The sequence below is a fragment of the Cupressus sempervirens genome, chromosome 4 (genome assembly GCF_028749045.1).
Source record: "Cupressus sempervirens isolate cs-2001-9-10 chromosome 4, ASM2874904v1, whole genome shotgun sequence".
Taxonomy (NCBI): Eukaryota; Viridiplantae; Streptophyta; class Pinopsida; order Cupressales; family Cupressaceae; genus Cupressus; species Cupressus sempervirens.
The window spans coordinates 515,153,605-515,172,227 of NC_143121.1; the positions used below are offsets into that span (position 1 = coordinate 515,153,605).

At 34.8% G+C, this 18,623-nt stretch overlaps 1 protein-coding gene across 1 annotated transcript in view; it reads left to right on the plus strand.

Moving 5' to 3' along the window:
• DCP5 (decapping 5) overlaps positions 1-9,000 on the plus strand; it is a 45,321-nt gene extending 36,321 nt beyond the window's left edge. Inside the window, exons 6-8 of the mRNA XM_089825734.1 lie at positions 7,620-7,832; positions 7,989-8,090; positions 8,232-9,000. Of these exons, the coding sequence (XP_089681860.1) occupies positions 7,620-7,832; positions 7,989-8,090; positions 8,232-8,387 (471 nt within the window). The 3' untranslated portion in view covers positions 8,388-9,000. The remainder of the gene's footprint in view (positions 1-7,619; positions 7,833-7,988; positions 8,091-8,231) is intronic.
• The last annotated feature ends 9,623 nt before the right edge of the window (positions 9,001-18,623 follow it).

Consider the following 18,623-nt stretch of genomic DNA (forward strand, 5'->3'; position numbering starts at 1 on the left):
CAAAAAACCATAAACAAATTGTGGAATTTTTTTTGCAGGTATGGATGCTCAAATTTTTCTGAACACATCTGCCAAATTCTAAAGAACACCATCGATTGGCTCTGATACCACATTATAGTAGTTGATAACTCGATAGTTTGATACAATGGAGATGACGTCTCCTCAAATAGAAAAGTACAAGACGATTTTCTAAATGAAACAATCAATAACTGAATACAATAAAGAAAATTAACTAATAAAACTAAATCTACTACAGATTAAAAATTAGAAACATCACATTAATATTCTTATAGAGGATTCATGAACCTTGACATGAGATTAACTGCATATCAAAGATCCTGACTATTATCTATCAATTACATAATGCCACTCAAAAATAATTGATATGAAACAAAACTTCATGAACACTTTTAAAAATAATCTGAAGATTTCCAACACAAGCGTGCTTAACCATGGACTTTCCTCCAAGGTTAAGACCACTTAGTTTGCTACCCTGTTTGCAAAACCTTCAGTAAGTGTTAGAAAACTCTTTTAGAATTTGTGTCACAATAAACAAATGTAACTTTTTTTTGGGGTTTGGTTATCACTATGCCATTTGTGCAAAAAGTCTATTAGTCCTACTATATTAGAGTTAATTGTCAACTTTTGTGGATAGGTGGTCAAGGGATGAAATATTGTGAAACTATAACTCTAGCTGAGAAGGTTGAGGCAAATACATTGCGTGCAGAGAGGGAGGCAAGGAAAAAAGAATTCCATTTAAGAGTATGTAGCCTAACTTGTAATTGTCCATAGGATCTGTCGATGTTAGAACAAATGGGGGAGAGAGGTCTATTTCTACCAAGTGAAAGTAAAAAACTACTAATGTTACACATATTTTTAACATACAATCATGAGATATAGTCTTCTATTGCTAATTGGCGATGCCATACTATTTCATGTGACACTTTCATCCTATTTTAAACCAATGATCACAGGTTTGATATTTTTTGGTCTCTAGGTTGTCTCACCTAGAGCACATAAACTATGAACCAACATATTGATAGACAATATTACAAGGAGGACAGAACCTTCCAATGTCAAATTTTGAAAGATGCCACATGTATGCCCCCTTCTCCGTGCTAGGCCTTCTGGCGTCTTGTTGGTCTATCTTTCCATCCAGATAGGCTAACGACATTTATTTTGAGGATGCAGCCAGTCACATGATTCTATTTGGTTTCGTTGGGGAGATATTTAAGTTGTGTAGCTTCCTATGGTTAAGTCACTTCATTGTATAAAGTTGATTTATATAGTTACTTTATGACTTGAAGTCATTTTATAACAAAAGTAACTTAAGTGACTAAAAGACAAAATTGGTTTTTATCTCACATTGCCTAGTTGTTTGTATTTCCCCTCATATCAAGGTTAGAAAAGCAATGAGCTACATTGGTATTCACACCATGACATATATCACTATTTTTAAGACAATCCTGGTTACTTAAATGTGACTGGTTGTTTCTTAAGTATGAAACTCCTTAAGGAGAATCTAGAGGTTGGACGTAGCCCCAGCGTCTCCCTTTATGTACTCAGATGGGAAGGAGAAGTGGCACGCTGGAGACAGTATGAAAGTTTGAGTTTGCAGCAGATAGAAGAACACTTTCAGTTGAAAGAAAAGTTTGCTTGGGCCAAACCATTGGTGTATGGTTAGCAGCAACACTGATAGAAACTGAAGTCGGCAACAAGGGTGGACTGTCATCCCACACCCACGTGACAGTGGTAAGAATCACGTCTTCACTTTGGCACGGCATGAGATGGAGTGAGCAGAGTGGAGGTCACCTCCCAGGCTCGGGATTTATGGCAGAGCTACCACATTCCTGTGACTCCTGCTCATCACACCCTGAGGCTCTCATACCACATTAAGGGGCATCTGCAGGACAGTATCCAGATGGGTGGTGGCTCGGGTGAAGTTAGGCGTGCAACCTTTGGACAGTGGCAGACATTTTAAGGGTGACTGGACAGTGGACTTCATGCAACCGCAGCCAGTGCAGCTGGACCTCCACAACGGTTCCCTCCTGTGGTGAAATTGGGTCTGTATTCTGTCTGTCATTTATGATAAATCATGTCTGTGCTCTGTGAAGTTGTCCTTGTGAGTGAGAAGTTAATACCATCGTTTTCCCTGCAAACTTGGATTAATACCGTCTGCTATTGTTGAAATCTGTATTGCTTATATCAATGCAAAACTAACGTCTCGAATCACCCATGATGCAATTTATTTGGAGATATTAAGTCGATGTGTTGGGTATACATTTCTTAAATTTTTTGGATATTAATCTTAGAAAGAATACTTCAGTAGTATTAGCATGTTCAGCACCCAGATCGTACACCAACTGTTTGTTAAAATTCCACTTTAGACATTCAGGATGCACCAACACATCAGGACCGAAGAGAAACACATACATAATTGTGATATCCCTGTCAAAATAAATGTAATTAAAATATAGAGAAATAATAAATCAATAAAACAATAATACAAATAATGATATAGTTATGATTTATTATAATCATACTGAGATATTATATTGCTATGAGAAAATATATATATGGAATATTATCATTAAGAAATGATCGTTCAGAAATGGAGAAATGAGAAATACAGAGATATATGGAGATATGGAGAAATACACAAAAGAAAATATTTATATCAGTCTGTAATGGAATAAAATATAATAAATTACTGAAGGTCTCAACTGGGGACATTACTATTGGTATCAGAGCCGTGCATCCTGCCAGCCTGTGAAGTTATTAAAATTGTTTGCAGAGATAGAAATATTTACAAATTTTTCGTGAAGAATATTTGACAAAATGATTATAGTCATATGATCGAAGGATAAGTTTTTTTTTTTGCTTTGAAGATATATTCCACAACTATAAGTGAAATTCAAATATAGAAGAATAAAAGGAAAAAAAAACAGATGTGTGGCAAATTTCAATTTAATCATTATAATAGGGCAACCTATATAAATCGACATGAAAACTCAGATGAATTGAAAGGACTGTGAATCAAATATCAATCTATGATTGTAGAAATAAGGGTATAGTAATTTTGGCCTCCACTGGTGAAATAAAAGCTTTTTAACAAATACTGGGCAATTGATTTATCAAGGCAAAATGACAGAGGTACCAACATGGAAATTGTCACATGTATATTTTGTGGAACTGATTGAAGGTTGAGCTAGTAGATTTTAGAAGCTGAAGACAGCTCTTCAACATCCGAACAAATGCTCTGGATATCAAAAGTCAAATTGAAAGACAGGCTCTGTACAATTTTGTAACTACTGGCATAGGCATGTGATTTTTTTCTAATATGTTCAAGAGATTCCTGAAGCAGACCAGTTAACACAAAAGACAAGTTAATACTGAATCAACGAGCTTTAAATTTCAATAAACAAAGCCAGCGGAGTGATTAAATCCAATCAATGTGATGGCAATTGCTTTGGAAAGGATCAAATCAGCATGTCTTTGTAATAGGGAACATGACAATATTGGAAGTTCTAATGTTTTTAGCAGGGGATTGTAGATGATTGTATAAGATGATCTGGAATGTACGATAGTTTGCGGTGGATAAAGGCCAAAATTCAGGCTCTGACAGATGCAGGATATTGGTTTTCTCCAAAATAACAATGGTCAATTGATTAGTGATTAACCGGATAATCTAAGAAGGGGACATCATGAGTTAAGGTTTGCCTAATCAATCAAAGGGGTGACCACCGAATAGGAGTCTGGGAAAGAGAGCAATAAAGAAACAGCGACTGAAAATATAGAAGAGAAAATGATATTTAAATGAGAGATTTTCCGGTCAGCACGGAAAAAAGGAATATGGAAACCATTAAAAGGGTTTATTGAAGGAGATAAGATGTGAATTAATAGAAAGAGAATCTAAAATATACACTAGCAAATGGACAGCCAGTGATGGGTTGAATCTGCATGATATCCCCAGCAGATAGTCAGTGGGAGGTTGGGGGTAACAAAAGCAAGACTCCTATGAGCAATCACAACAGATACTTGATCAGAAGTGATCGAACCCGACAATAGTGGCAATATATATTTTTACAAGTATTAAGCACTTCATATTGTAGTAGTTTAATCAGCCTACCAGAGAAGATAACTGGTGAACAACACATAACTAACCAGAAGAATGCAGAGAATGTAAGTATACATAGTATATACTCCAATTTGACCAATTTGACTCAGAAATATTGAGGAAATCATATTTATTTTACACATTAATCAATCAGGAGAAAAATCATCTGCAGTACTGCCCAAACCTGAATTTTCCGATATAATTGGTCGGTCCAAAGAAAACTTCACTGTGGTCCTCCGTGTTCAGGATTGCCATGCAATTCTCAGATTTTATAGGAATGAAACACGGTTGTGGAAGGTTGGGAATATTATCAAGCAATCATAAAATACAACATTGCTCCTCTATTGCCAAAATAATATTCGTAACTAAGGCAGAGAATAGGAGCTGGCATCCAGAGTCATTCAACCAGATAATTACACTTCTCTCAGCCATGGGAATACTCAGAACTCAAACATCAAATCACCAACAATCATCGAACATCATACTTCCCATTATCACCAGCAACACTAAAAGGAACATACATTCAAAAACATCGATAAATTCACGTCAGTGAAATTCACATCACCAACAAATAAGAATGGACAAGTATAAAAGAGGGATTATTATGTGCATGAGCAACAATATAACTATTTGTTGACTGGGACAGTTGTTATAATATTTGGTTTCTTGGTTTCTGCTATTTGATTACAAATTTATAAGGGATTCATCCATGCCAATCTGATTTGCTGCAAGTCTTAAACAAGTTTGCAATTTGAACGTATTGATGGTGACAACTGGAAGAAGTTTCTGCTATTCACTTTCCTTTTATCTCAATAAACAGTAGTACATTTGATTTGGCAGCTGATAAATCAATTCCAAATCAGATATGGTATGGAAAGTTTAGGTGTCAACTCATATCTTCAGGTTACTGTGAAAATTCCCGAAAGAAGGTGATATAAAGAGTCGAATATCATACCATTAGCTACTGCCTCTGAAATTGCTGAAAAAGGTACAAAATAAATTTGAGCTAGGTTGTTGGAAGTTGAAATCCTAATGTATCTATTGTTAGAACTGTATATCAAGGTGTGGTCCTCATTTGAGAAGTTAATACCATTATGAGATTTTGGCAACTTGGTAAGTATGTAATAAAAAATAATTCTGAAATCTACATTTGACACAATCAGACATAAATTACACCAACGAGTACAGAAGGAAGAATTCTGTTAAGACTTATGCACTTTGAGGTAAGGATGTTATTTATGAATCAATCCATATAAATAATTTCCATGCCAATGGATTATTCCGAGATGGGTAAGGATTAGTGTCCCTGTAGGATGCCTTGAGGACTAACCAAGATGAGATCATTCCTTTTAAGCCGGAGTTATAATTGGAATAACATGACCTTTTTAATTCACATATAGTTTATTACTTACCTATAAAGATAGCCTTACGATACAGAATAAAGGTGTATTCAGGCTAGTCAAACCAATCGATTAGTTTGAGATGGGTAGGATTAGCATCCCTATTGTTGCCTTGAGGTTTGAGGTTTGACCAAGATGGGCAAGTTGCCTTGAGGTCATTCCAAGATGGGATCATGGGCTTGGATCCACAAAAACATTGAGGAAGACCAGTGAGTTTGGTGCCTAAGCAATCTGTTTACATCCTAAGTATTCTTCTCAACTAAAGAATGATAAAAAGTACAAAACAAAACAAGCATCCCCTAAGTAAACCACCTCGTGTGGAAGTATGGGATTGTCTTGGAATCAATTATCATGACTCACATTTTATTGAAACCTATATATACACGTGCACTAATGACCACTTGTGGTTGCAGGATTCTATCGAAGAAGTAAATTTTGTAAATCATCTTCATGACTAGTGAACTGTAAGGCATTAACCAAGAATACATGTATTATATGTCTACATTGTGTCTGCTTCGTGTTTTCATGCATTCATGCGTTTGCTTCATGTTTTCATGTGTCTACTTTGTAGCAAAATCTAAAATGGGAGGATTGTGATATCCCCGTCAAAATAAATATAATTAAAATATAGAGAAATAATAAATCAATAAAATAATAATATAAATAATGATATGATTTATTATAATCGTACTATAATAGTATATTGCTATTAAAATATGAGAATAAAATATTATTATTAAGAATATATATCAAGTAACTATATTATGCAATAGTATCAAACTAATAATATTAATAATATTAACAATAATAAGAAATATAACTTATAGTATTATTAATATAATATAATTACTATTTATGAAAGGACACGACTCTTAGTATGAGAAATTATATATATAGAATATTATCATTACAAAATGATCATTCAGAAATGGAGAAATCAGAAATATAGAGATAAATGGAGATACGTAGAAATGCACAAAAGAAAATATTTATATTCAGTCTAATTGAAAAAAATATAATAAATTACTGAAGGTCCCAATTGGGGACATTACCGATTCAAAGCTTTGCATAAGATCCTCATATAAGAACTAGTATTTAAATACCGGCAGTAATCATCCATTAACATTATGATTAACCACTTACGACTAAGATATACCAGCTATGCTAACTAGCATTTAATATCAACTATACTTTCCTCATGCTTCATCTGAGCCAAGGCCCAGAACTGTATCACCTTCTCACTGAGATAGGGTTGGAGTGCCATTACAGCAAGCCACAAGTATATTAGCTTCTTACTGAGACAGGGTTGGAGTGACACTACAACAAGTCACATGAAATGGTACGTCATTAGGATAAAAAACTTAACAATAGAAGACTCAAATACATCACATGATCTTGTGTTGAACATATCTGCAAAACTAATAGCTGTCTTCTTCGAATCTGCCCTAGTCATTTTGGGGACGGACAGTTCTTCTAATGTCCTCTCACCAGTAGGTACATTCTGAAAATTTTCACACTATTTTTCCCAAAGGGGATTAAGATAAGGAGGGTGGAATATTTCCTAGGCATCCCGCAGATCTCCCCTATAGTACTTAGGAACAAAAAGTGTAGGGAATGTGTCGTCACGGAGCACTAGTTTGTCAATTCTCATGTGAAATCTCAATGAAGTGTAGTCTTATGTATTAAACCTCTATAATATCTATGTGGAATGCCTTTTCAATATCATGGTGTATGAATATTTGTTTAATAGCAGTCTTATAAAAAATGCCAAGAAAAATATTTCCATCCTGAAAGATGCCTCTCCATTCCCTGGTGTTCTCCCAGAAACTTGGGGGAGTAAATGCTGTGCTTACAAACATCTAGTCACTGAGTGGTATAATACTTGTGAGCCCTTCGAATTGCTACAAGTTGGTTTGTATTGCCTTATTATGCCTTAAGTTTATTTACAGCTCTTGGTCAAGCCTCTTGAAAGTTTGAAACGCTATTTTTACACTTTACAACTATTTTCAAATCTCTTTTCAGCAGATTTATTTAGCATTATGTTGTTTTGCTACTCCGAGCAAATCATTAATGCCTTCTACTTGGTTTTTTTGTTTTTTCAGATATCACATGGTGCAGTTCAATTCACTGAAGATTTTGATTTTATAGCAATGAATGAAAAGTTTAATAAGGATGAAGTGTGGGGTCAGCTTGGTAAAGGAGAAACAAAGGATAAATTGGAGAATGGAGATGAGGAAGAACCTGCAAATGAAAATGCTGAGGAGGATGGAGCTTTGGGGCAATCTTCCAGGAGCATTCCAGACAGCTCAAGAAAGGTATGATTTTTTTTTTTGGTAAATTTATTTGTTCATTTCATTTTCTTGATTTTACTATAATATGATTTCATCAGATTCTCACTGAATTCGTCCTTGAATAGATTTTAAATGGTTCTCGTAGTTAGTTGATTCTATTTTTTAAATGTGCATCTGCAGCCAATGTATTCCAAGGATGACTTTTTTGATTCACTTTCCTGTGATGCACTTGACCGTGGAGGAAGATCAAGGTTCTCTGAGCAACGCAAAATTGACACACAGGTTGGTTAGTTTCTATCTCACTTTGTTTTTGTTTGCTGATATACAGTAGCACTTGGAAGAATTTTCTGTATAAATGTAATGTTTGTTCTGCTGCATTAGTTATTTTTCTTTTTAATAATAGTATTTTTCTGTATTGTTTAGACGTTTGGCAGTTCCTCTCTAAGGTCTCATATGGGACGTGGAGGCCGTAATAGTGGTTATCGGGGAGGTTTCAGAGGATCTTACTATGGTGGAAGGGGAAATGGATTTGGTGGAAGGGGAAATGGATATACTGGAAGGGGCAATGGTGTTGGGTAAAGGATGAGTACAACTTAATTATTCAGTTGTGGACTGATGATCATATTGGTGGGACTGTTTTACTCAATGAATTTACTGGTTTATTTGAATCTTGGTAAGAAATGAAATCCTCAATGATAATGAGTATCCTGTTGGAATTGGAGTAATTGCTGGAGATTAAAATGAAGATTCAGATTAAAAGCTTAAAGTTGTAAATAGTCTTGTTTGTAGCCTGCATTGTTATTTCACAAGCATCAGATAACAGAGGTTCAATCCTCGGCTTGTTTTTGGATGGTCATTGTCCAAATTTTCCAATGACTGAGTGTGGTAGATATAATATTTTGGTTTCTGGAAGTAAGGCATCTGGAACTAAACTGCTGTTTTAAACATTGTTGTATCAGTATTTGGATATCTACTCACTTTGACCATAACCTACACAGCTTCTGATGGAAGGGTAATTTGATTAGAGTTCATCCATCCTTTTGCGTTGGGAACAAAAGTAGATACGAAAAACTGGAGGATATTCCCAAGTTTATTCCATATTGATACAAAGGTAGTCAAGTGTATCAAGCAGTTCAAATGTATTCAAACTTGTGTTCTATTTCTTTAATACACTACGAACATTTATTTTGAATTTTTTTTTGGCTGAATTTTCTGTACTTGTTATCAGCAGATTTGTCAGGGAAAGGAAACAAGTCCTAAGAAAATGATACATTGGTCTGTGTTTCAGGGACATCTGACAATCTATTTATACTGATGGCTTCTTTCTAGTTTTGGTTTTCTTCTTGGTATGGGTATTAGCAGTTCCATAATTTTGAGTTTCAAATAATTGAATTGGATTGCAAATGTGCTTATGTTGTGACATAGGGCAAAACACTGCGTCTTTTTAAGTTTATTCTTTTGCCAATCAGGGATATATCAAACTATAGTTTATTCCTACCTACCTAGAGAGACGTCCTAGCAAATACAATGGAGGTAGCTCCTGTCAAGTTAGAACCTTGAATTTGAATGATGGGTGTTAACATTTGTGCATGGGGCACAACAATTTTGTCAAACTTTGATTCAGTTGTAAAAGTTCATTGACATTCAAACGTGTGCACACAATCGATCTTTTATAAAAGTAAACAAACTAAAGCTACCATGCTAATGTTCACAGTTGACAAACCTAAAAGGTTAAGTTATTGTACAAAATGCTAATGCTGATGGAAAGTTTTGGATTTATTGAGATGCAGTCAAGTTCATAATTTATTGGGGAGTTCACAATTTTGTATAACCCAAAAGAAGAAAGACGTATGTCATAAAGATCGATTACATGTATTCGAGCATATCTGGTCTTGAACGTTTTTTAAGAAAAAGTGTTTGAAATGCATTCCCATATTAAGCGCCTTCACTTTCCGAAAATTGTCTACTCCAGTCATCCCATAAATAAAGGTTTCCGCACAAGTGGTGCATCATTTTTGGACTTTTAGCCCCTATGCTTACAATTTGGAGTATGTTTTTGCTTGTTTCTTAGATATAAGCTGGATCCTCGTGACGTAATCCTTGCTGATTACGTGGAGTGTTTTGCTTGTTCCTTAGAATTCCTCGGATATAAGCCGTATCCTCGTGATGATTCCTTGTTGATTGTGTGGAGCATGTTTTTGCTTGTTCTTTGGAAATAAGTTGGATCTTCGTGATGTAATCTTTGCTCATTATGTTCTAAGTGACATAGCGTTGCACCTTGTCATTTGTTTGGTCTATTTCTATTTCCCTGAATGATTTTTAGAGTTTATTAATAAGAAGATTGAAGTTTTGCATCTCACTTATGCAATGGTTTAGTACAATTAAAATAAATTATCATATTTTTGCTGACCAAGAGAGTATTTTTGAATGTGTCAAAACATGTTAAGTAGGTTTGACATTTCTACATTTTTTAAAATTCTACTATTTGGAACAAGGGAAAAATATAAGTTTTTTTAGATTAAAAAATTACTTAATTTTTATAATTTCAATTATTGACTCAATTTGTTAAATAATAGTCAATTGCATTAATTGACATGACACATATCCTTGTCTATTATGTTTTATGAAATAATTTCAATGATTGACTCAATTTGTTAAATAATAGTTAATTGCATTAATTGACAGGACACATATCCTTGCCTATTGTGTTTTATTAATTCCATAACCTTTTCTCAATTGTTAAATGATAGTTAATTGCATTAATTGACATGACACATATCCCTATTGTGGTTTATTAATTCCATAACCTTTTTTATTAGAAAAATATAAATCAATTCATTAAATGAGTAGCCAAATTTGTACTAAGTGATACGACACTCATGATTACATGAGTCCATTTCCTATTAAATTTAAAATATTCATGCATATTGTGTTTTGCTAATTTTCAGTTTAATTTTAAAAAAAATAAAATTATTCTTCAATGATGTAATTACCAATTTTAATTATTTAATCCTATTTTCTTCATTGTTGCCTTCAAATCTGACATTAATTGTGATGACAATGATATCAAATGTCTCACTTTGATTTAAAAAAAAAAAAATAGTAGTGTAGAAAAAGTAATATATCTATATAATCGTATATTATATTACATAATTTTTTATAATTTTTTAAAACTTGAATTTAAAACATATGTTATTATTGTTGTCTACAATCTTACCATTCGATCAAAATGTATTTGAGATTTTACCGAAATTTATTTGAATCTTTTATGTTATTAAATAGAAATATTGTTCATTCTATTTATAAATTTTTGTTTTAAACCAATAATATAATTCTATAAGTTTTTACAAGTTGTTTTACATATTGCAAGACTTACATTTACTTAATGTTGAAACATTCAAACATGACTCAAATTATCTTCCTAAACTCAAAGATAAATATATTTGCATTTTTTTGAGTTATGTAATAAAATTTATTCACTCACAATATTTCTAGGAATAATCTATATAATATAAAATTAACCATAACATCAATGTTATATATATTCTATCTATTTCTCTACCCTTTCATATCCTCTTCTTTTACTTCTTATAGATGAAACATATTAGTGGTAAGATTTATGATGCATACTTATTTTGTTTTTCATTGAAAACTTTTAAAAAATTGTCGCTTACTATCAAAGGAGAACATTTAAGAACATTTAAGTTATAATAAGAAAGCATTTAAGTATGAATAATTTAGGGGGGAGAAATAAGTCATTTAGTGTACAATTAATAAGAAAATGATTGAATTTCAAATGATAGGAATAATCAAATCATTGAGATCATTGGTGAAAAAGCAAGATGTGTGCATCTTACATACTAATTTTCTTTGTGCAAGTGTTTGTATGATTTTTAAGGACCTATTACCTTAATTTTTTTTGATTGGTAATAGGATTTTTGTATTAATTTAAACAACATTACATCAAGTTCATATCCAAATAACATCTACCCCTACCTCTCTACCTCCCCACAATCTCATCTCCCCCATACTTTCTTATCCTTCTTATAAGCTAATCCTCTATGCTACCCATTTACTATTAAAGCTGTAAAAGTCTATACATTATACAATGATGCATAATTGAAAAAACTTATGAGCTTTTATGTTTTCACAAAATTAAACTTAGTTGCTTTGCTATTTGTGGCTTCTTTTCTTCACGCTATCGTTGGACAACATAAAAAAACCAAAATCTTCCACCTTGCATCTCCTCCATTCCAAAGCCTCCAAAAAATTGATTTCATCGGTCACTTAGCCATCATGCTCAATCACTACCCGAGCCAGACTAGGACCCAACACTGCTTCTTCGATGATGAGAGATATTTCTCCAAGGTCCCAAGTCAGATGCATTTTCTGCCTGTTTCACTCTCCCTAATTCTCTTACAACCCTCAACCACGCCTCCTCGGCTTTATGAAATAATAATGGTTTATCAGCTTGTGCTTTCCAATGCAGAAAGGGCACATATCCATAACGACGAGCATCATCTTCATCCTCAAAGCACATGCTTATGTCTTGCCATATTCCAAGGCTCCATAATTGATCCCAACCCATTAGCATATTGTCTGCAAACATGGCACATGTCACAGATTCCACCTCATAGGTGTTTTTATTCAGCTCCAGACCCCACACGATGAATATTGAAACCACATTTAATTTTTCCTCTTAATGGCTCTTTCTTGGAATTGATCTTCAATCACCCATAACATTGTTCAAATCATCTCATTAGTCTTTATTTTTAACAACCCTTTCTCCCTTTCCCATTTGTCTAGTCCTTTAAATGCCTCATTTGTCTCTTTGAGTCTACAGAGAAAGTGGCTTCCATCTTTTACTATTTCTTTACTTCAATTGTTTGCGTATTCCTCCCTACAACTTAGCCAATTTATAAAAGCATTTGAAGTGACTTGCACTTCACTCTACCCTTCACATGCTTCAACCATCACTCTTGATTAATTCCTCTTCATGTTATTCTACTGCAAAAAACCTCTTTGCGTACTTTTCATCTTGCGCATTTAATGAATCATATCATTGCATTTTGTTGGCACATCTCCCACCTTCTTATGAGTACCATTAACATTCAATCATCCTCATTGGGTTGGTCATTGAATATATCCATCATTATATCACCAATATTAGGTAGCGAGATTGCATAGTTTGCTAATATTTCAGCTTCTAGGTTCGCCTCTATATAAGTGTGACTTATTTTGAAGTTGGTAAACCTGTCCATCAATATAATTATTTCTTCTATTTTTCTCTGTAAAAACCAACTATATGATTCTTTTTTTCAACATATTCACTATTATTTCTGAGTCTCCTTCCAAATGAATATTATTCACCTTCAACTTTGCTCCTAATAGCACAGCTAGAAGAGTTGCTTGTGGTTTTGCTATATTGTTGGTTCCATTCGACAGTCTTATTGTTGATATAGCTGCAATTTCTCCATTAGCCATTCAAGCAATTGCCTCTGCACTAGACAATCTTGGGTTCCCTTTCGAAGCACCATCAAAATTAATTTTCATCCAATCTTTGTTCGACGGTTTCCATAAGGCGCTCTCCCTTCTTAAATTTTTGTCCACTCTCCTAATTCCATTTGTACAACAGTTGATCCTAATCTCTAGCCAATATCTGTAAATCAAGCAATCCCAAGAAGAAAAAATCCTATTCATTTGCTCCCTAGAAGTGATAACTTGTAGAGTTTCACCTATTGATCTATGAATTCGATTCCAAACTCTCTCCATTGATTCCATTTTCTCTTAAAAAATGCGCCTGTTTCTCTCCTTCCACACTTCCCATATAACTATTGATGGGCTTATAATCCAAACCTTTGAAAAGGTAGATCTTTTGAAGTCTTTTGGCCATCCTTGGAACAAAGGCCATAACTTATTTGGTAGTGGGCTAGACCAATTTAGATATCTTAATTTTTGCCAGCACTCCTCTGCAAATTCACATTGGACTAATAAATGATATGTATCTTCCTCCTCCTTCTGACATAAGATACATTGAGTTGGTCCAATGAGCCCATATTTCTTTCTTCTTTCACAAGTTAAAATCCTTCATTGAATTGCTAACCAAGTGAAGGTCCCTACCTTTTGCAGACAGTCTTTATCCCAGAATAATTTTGATGGCCATTCTTCTATGCATTCCGCTCTACGTAGCACTTGAAATCCCACTTTTCTTGAGTAAGCCCCACTTTTTGTTGCACACCAAATGATCCCAGCATCTTTCTCTCTATGAATCACACATCTATCACTGAAGATCCTTTGCATCACTCTATTCTAACCTGCTATTAGTCCCAAGGGAGTCTAGTCTTTCCAACCCCAGTAAGAGCCTACAAGAGATTCCTTTCTTTCCATATAGTCCACAACTTTACCTCCCAAGCTTTAACTAAAATATATTTCACCCCTAAAACCTCATCTGACTTTGCGAGAATCAGTGCTCCAATCTAGGAGTCATCCCAAAAGGAGGCCATTTTACCATCCCCTATCTGCCTGGATAAGTGATATGTAATAACCTGTCTGCAATCTAGAATGAAATTCTAGACATTAGATGGTTTTGGTGGATTTCTAACCATCAAAATTCTTGATGCCTCCCTAGAATAAAGATACTTAGCCTGTAAAATTTGCACCCACAATTGAGAAGGGTTAGTATACATCTTCCACACCAATTTAGCTCCAAGTGCTTTGTTTACCAAGTGCCATTTTCTGAGGCCTGCTCCTCCTTGCTTCTTTGGGTTACAAATCCAATCCCAAGCTATAAGTGGAATCTTCTCCTCCTCCTAAGCCCCATTCCAAACAAATTTCCTCATCCTTTTTTCGATATACCTCAACACTTTAAGGGAGATCTTTAAGCAACTCATTGCAAAGACTGGGATTGCCGAGATAAATTATTGTAATAGTAAGATTCTTACAAACATATGTTAACCATTTTCCTTTCTAGCTATCCAATCTTTTAACATGGGGTATCTATATGATCTTTCCATAGATTAGCTTTGTTAGCGCCATTGAAAAGATGAATCCCAAGATACTTATTACCTTGCTTTATGTTCAAAATTCTACTAATATGTTCTTGGGTGGGGTTAGGGGTATTAAAGAAAAATATTTCAGATTTAGTCCAATTAATGAACTGTCCTGACACTTTACTATAATTCTCCAAAATTGATTTAATACACCTTGCTTCCAGAATATAAGCTTCCCCCATAGAAAAAGTATCATTAACAAACTGCAAATGTGTAATCGGGTCAAGTCCCTTGGCTATCTTTAAGCCTTTCCACACTCTATTTAGATTAGTAGTTTTGATAGACCGCCCCAAAACCTTTGCTAGAATAATAAAAGAAAAGGGGAGAGAGGGTCCCCTTGTCTAATACTAGTATGTTGCCCCACTTTTGTTTTCCAACCTATCGGTAGAAGTGAGTTTTGTGTAGTGAGTCTGGTCCTCATTTTCTTTGTTTGAGTCTAGGTCTAGATCCCCAAAGGCTAAGTGATCTCTATCAGATTTCCCTCTTTGCCTTCTCTTTCGTTATAGCCAAGTGGGTGTTTGTTTTACCTTGTGATGGGCAGGTAAGTTAGCACCTAATTCAATATAGATCAAATTTACTCATCGTAGATCAAATACGTTATGCAATTCCCTTCTACTTGGCGGGTTTCCAACCCATGAAGGCCATTTCCCACAAAAAACCACTTGGAGAAATTAATAGCTTAAAAGCATGCAAAGGGCGTGAAATTCTACAAAAAATTGATGTTTGAATCCAAGACAAATCTCCTAAACATGATTTGGATTCGTCATCACTCAAACATTGAGCCTTGGCATAAAACCTAAAAATATCTTCTCGACGACAAGTTTTCAACCCATGAAGATGGTTTTTCGCAAAGCAGCTAAAGGCAAAAAACAAAAAATTGATACCCAAGCAGATCCATACACCTTAACTAAACATTCTTAATTGCCATAAATGCAGTGGTCAATGATTCAACCAATAAAGGATCATTGGCAAAAAAATAGAAATTGCCTTCTCCTCAGTAGGTTTTCAACCCATGAAGACAATTTTCTGATTGTACAAGAAAAATCAAGTAAATAAGTAGATTTGGTCCCTGCACTGGATTTAGAGTATGTTAGAATGATATTAGAATAGATCGAACCATTATGGAAAGAAGATGTAGTCAGAATCTCACGTGGTGGATTTTCATCAACGAAGTACCCCAATGGCAACTTTATGAAACTTAAAGAAAAATAGAAAAGTAATTAATGGTCTTATAGAAAGTTATCGTTGCGCTCAATGGAATAGTGAAAAGACCCCTAAATGTCTGTTGAGCTTTTGTATTTACTATCCAATGAGTATTTCCTTAAATTTCATCCATGTGGCGCAAATTCTAAAGAATAATAGATGAATCGAGACTCTCATATAAAAGCACACAAGCAGTTGAAAGAGTTACCTCATTTCTTTGATTCCTCATTCTATTGATACACATAGCTTTTTGAAATCCTGTGACTATGGCATTTGTAGTTTTATTCATCTTTTTGATTCAAAATCTTATTCATAAGCTTATGCCAACCAAGTTCGTGGGTTTTGATGGTTTGATTGTGATCAAGTTCCAACTACATAATTTCATAGACACCTCTCTCCGCTTCTATGACATGGCAGATTTTGAAAGGAGGGTCAAATTTGAATGGATTCATCCTATTACAGAGAAGCTTCGAGGATGTGGTTTAGTCGAGGCTACTAGTTTTTTGGTTGTAGTCCAAGCCCCAAGGCTTATTTACAAATGCATTCATCAGTGCAATCTAGAAACCAGGGAAATCATTCTACTTGATGATACAATATTAATTTCAATTGATAGGTAGATAGTGGTAAATTGTCTTCGTATGCCAGAGTGAGGAGTTTTCTAACTTGATTGTTGGTGGGGTCTCCTCAGAATTCTCAACAAAGAAGATGATTTGGAGGAAGGAGATCATGAGAACTTGGTTCCAAAAGCCATAGAGCGATAAGAGAAAAGTTCCTAAAACTTTGTTCAGAATCAATCTTAAGCCAGAAATAATTGACATTTTAGTTTTTCTACATAGATTGAGAAGTGAAGGAGAAGCCCTAAATTTTGTTGAGCAACATTTCTTTTTAGTTCAAGTTATATGCAAGGACACCCAGTACATTGGTTGGGCACAAGAGGTAAGTGAGATTCTATCCAATGCTCTCTAGGCGACCAAATTTTATAATACATTCTACATGTCTTCCTTCTTGATTTACATGTTGAATTCATTGCAATTATGGCCAAGCCTTCCAAGATTAGAGAATTTCCATGATGATGTTAAGTCTTATGAGTTTTACCCGTCTCCAGTTGCAACATAGTTATATAGATTATGTTAAGGTGAATGATGCGTTTACCATGAGGATTTGTAGGGAACTACAAGGATGCCTGGAGAGAAGATTCAACCCCAAAGCCATGGCCACCATCAGTTAGTTTGAATGTTACTTTATTTAGTTCTCATCATTTTCTTATTTGCATCTTGTAGCATATGATGGGTTCCCCTTGAAGCTACCAAGATATCCAAGTGACATGATTGAGATTATACAAAAAGCTCTGCAAGTGAACATCCTGAGCAGAAACCTAAAGAAGGGATAAAAATTCCCTCTGAAGGTTGGAGCCTTTAGTTGTGACACCTGGCATGATGCCAAGAACATGATGAAGGTGTTCGAGAAGAAATATAAGATAGACATGTATGGCTTATGTTCGACCCGAAGAAATATGCTAGAGATGTTTTGCAAATCGAGAGCGTGATAAAACATATCATCACGATCGAAGATTATTGGGCCGGTTGCAAAGATGAGTTCAAGAGCCATGACCATGATTTTTCCAAATTGACAGTTGATCAAGTGAAAATGTATAAGTTGAATATAGATGTAGATGGAATTGAAGATGAAGAATAAAATATGTATAACACTACTTATTTGACCAAGCTGAGGAACACTCCCATAAGTTCAAAACCTTTTGAAGATATCGTGGAGGATCTAGATATGATGATGGCCAAAATCTACAAGAGAACTGGAAAGTGGGTCGAGTGGACCATGAAACAACGAAGCAGGAGCAAAGGCACACTTGCCCAATCCTCCCCAAATGTAGCAACAACTTCATCTTCTCAAAGTGGTGCTTTAGTCACAATCCTACATCTCACCCAAATACAAGTGGTTGATCTTGGAGATGATGGAAGTAGTGAAAGTGAATCTACAGAGTCAAATGGAGCAACAAAGAAAACATTTAAAGTGGAGAAAGTCTTCGAAGCTCCAAAGCTCATTTCCTTGGCTTCAAAGAATCCTTTTTCTTCAGTTTCAAAGACATTGACTCCTGTTAAGAGGAAGATGTTCAGTGTAGATACATTAGGGACTACATCTAAGGTAATTGACACTAAGTCATGGCTCGAGAACACCTTTAAAAAAAAGAGAAAAAGGAAAGAAGAGGGATCCCCAAACAAAGAGACTTTATCTTTAGCTATCCATTTTGGGTCGGCATTGAGTAAAGTTAAGAAGCAGAAGACTCTATCAATTCTCGACCAAGACCCTGATACAAGACACTTAACTATGGAGATTGCTAAGCCCACCAAGGAGGGGAGAATTGAAGACCTAACTACAGATGATTTCATATTGTAGTCTCTAGACCTCAAAGAAGTTAGGCACGACACCAAAGTGGGTTTGTGGAAATCAAAAAATGAAGTGATAGAGGGACATCTTGAAGGTCTCAAGCTATCCAAAGTCAGGATGAAGGTGGAGATCCACAAACTTAACTGCTTCATCAGGAAAC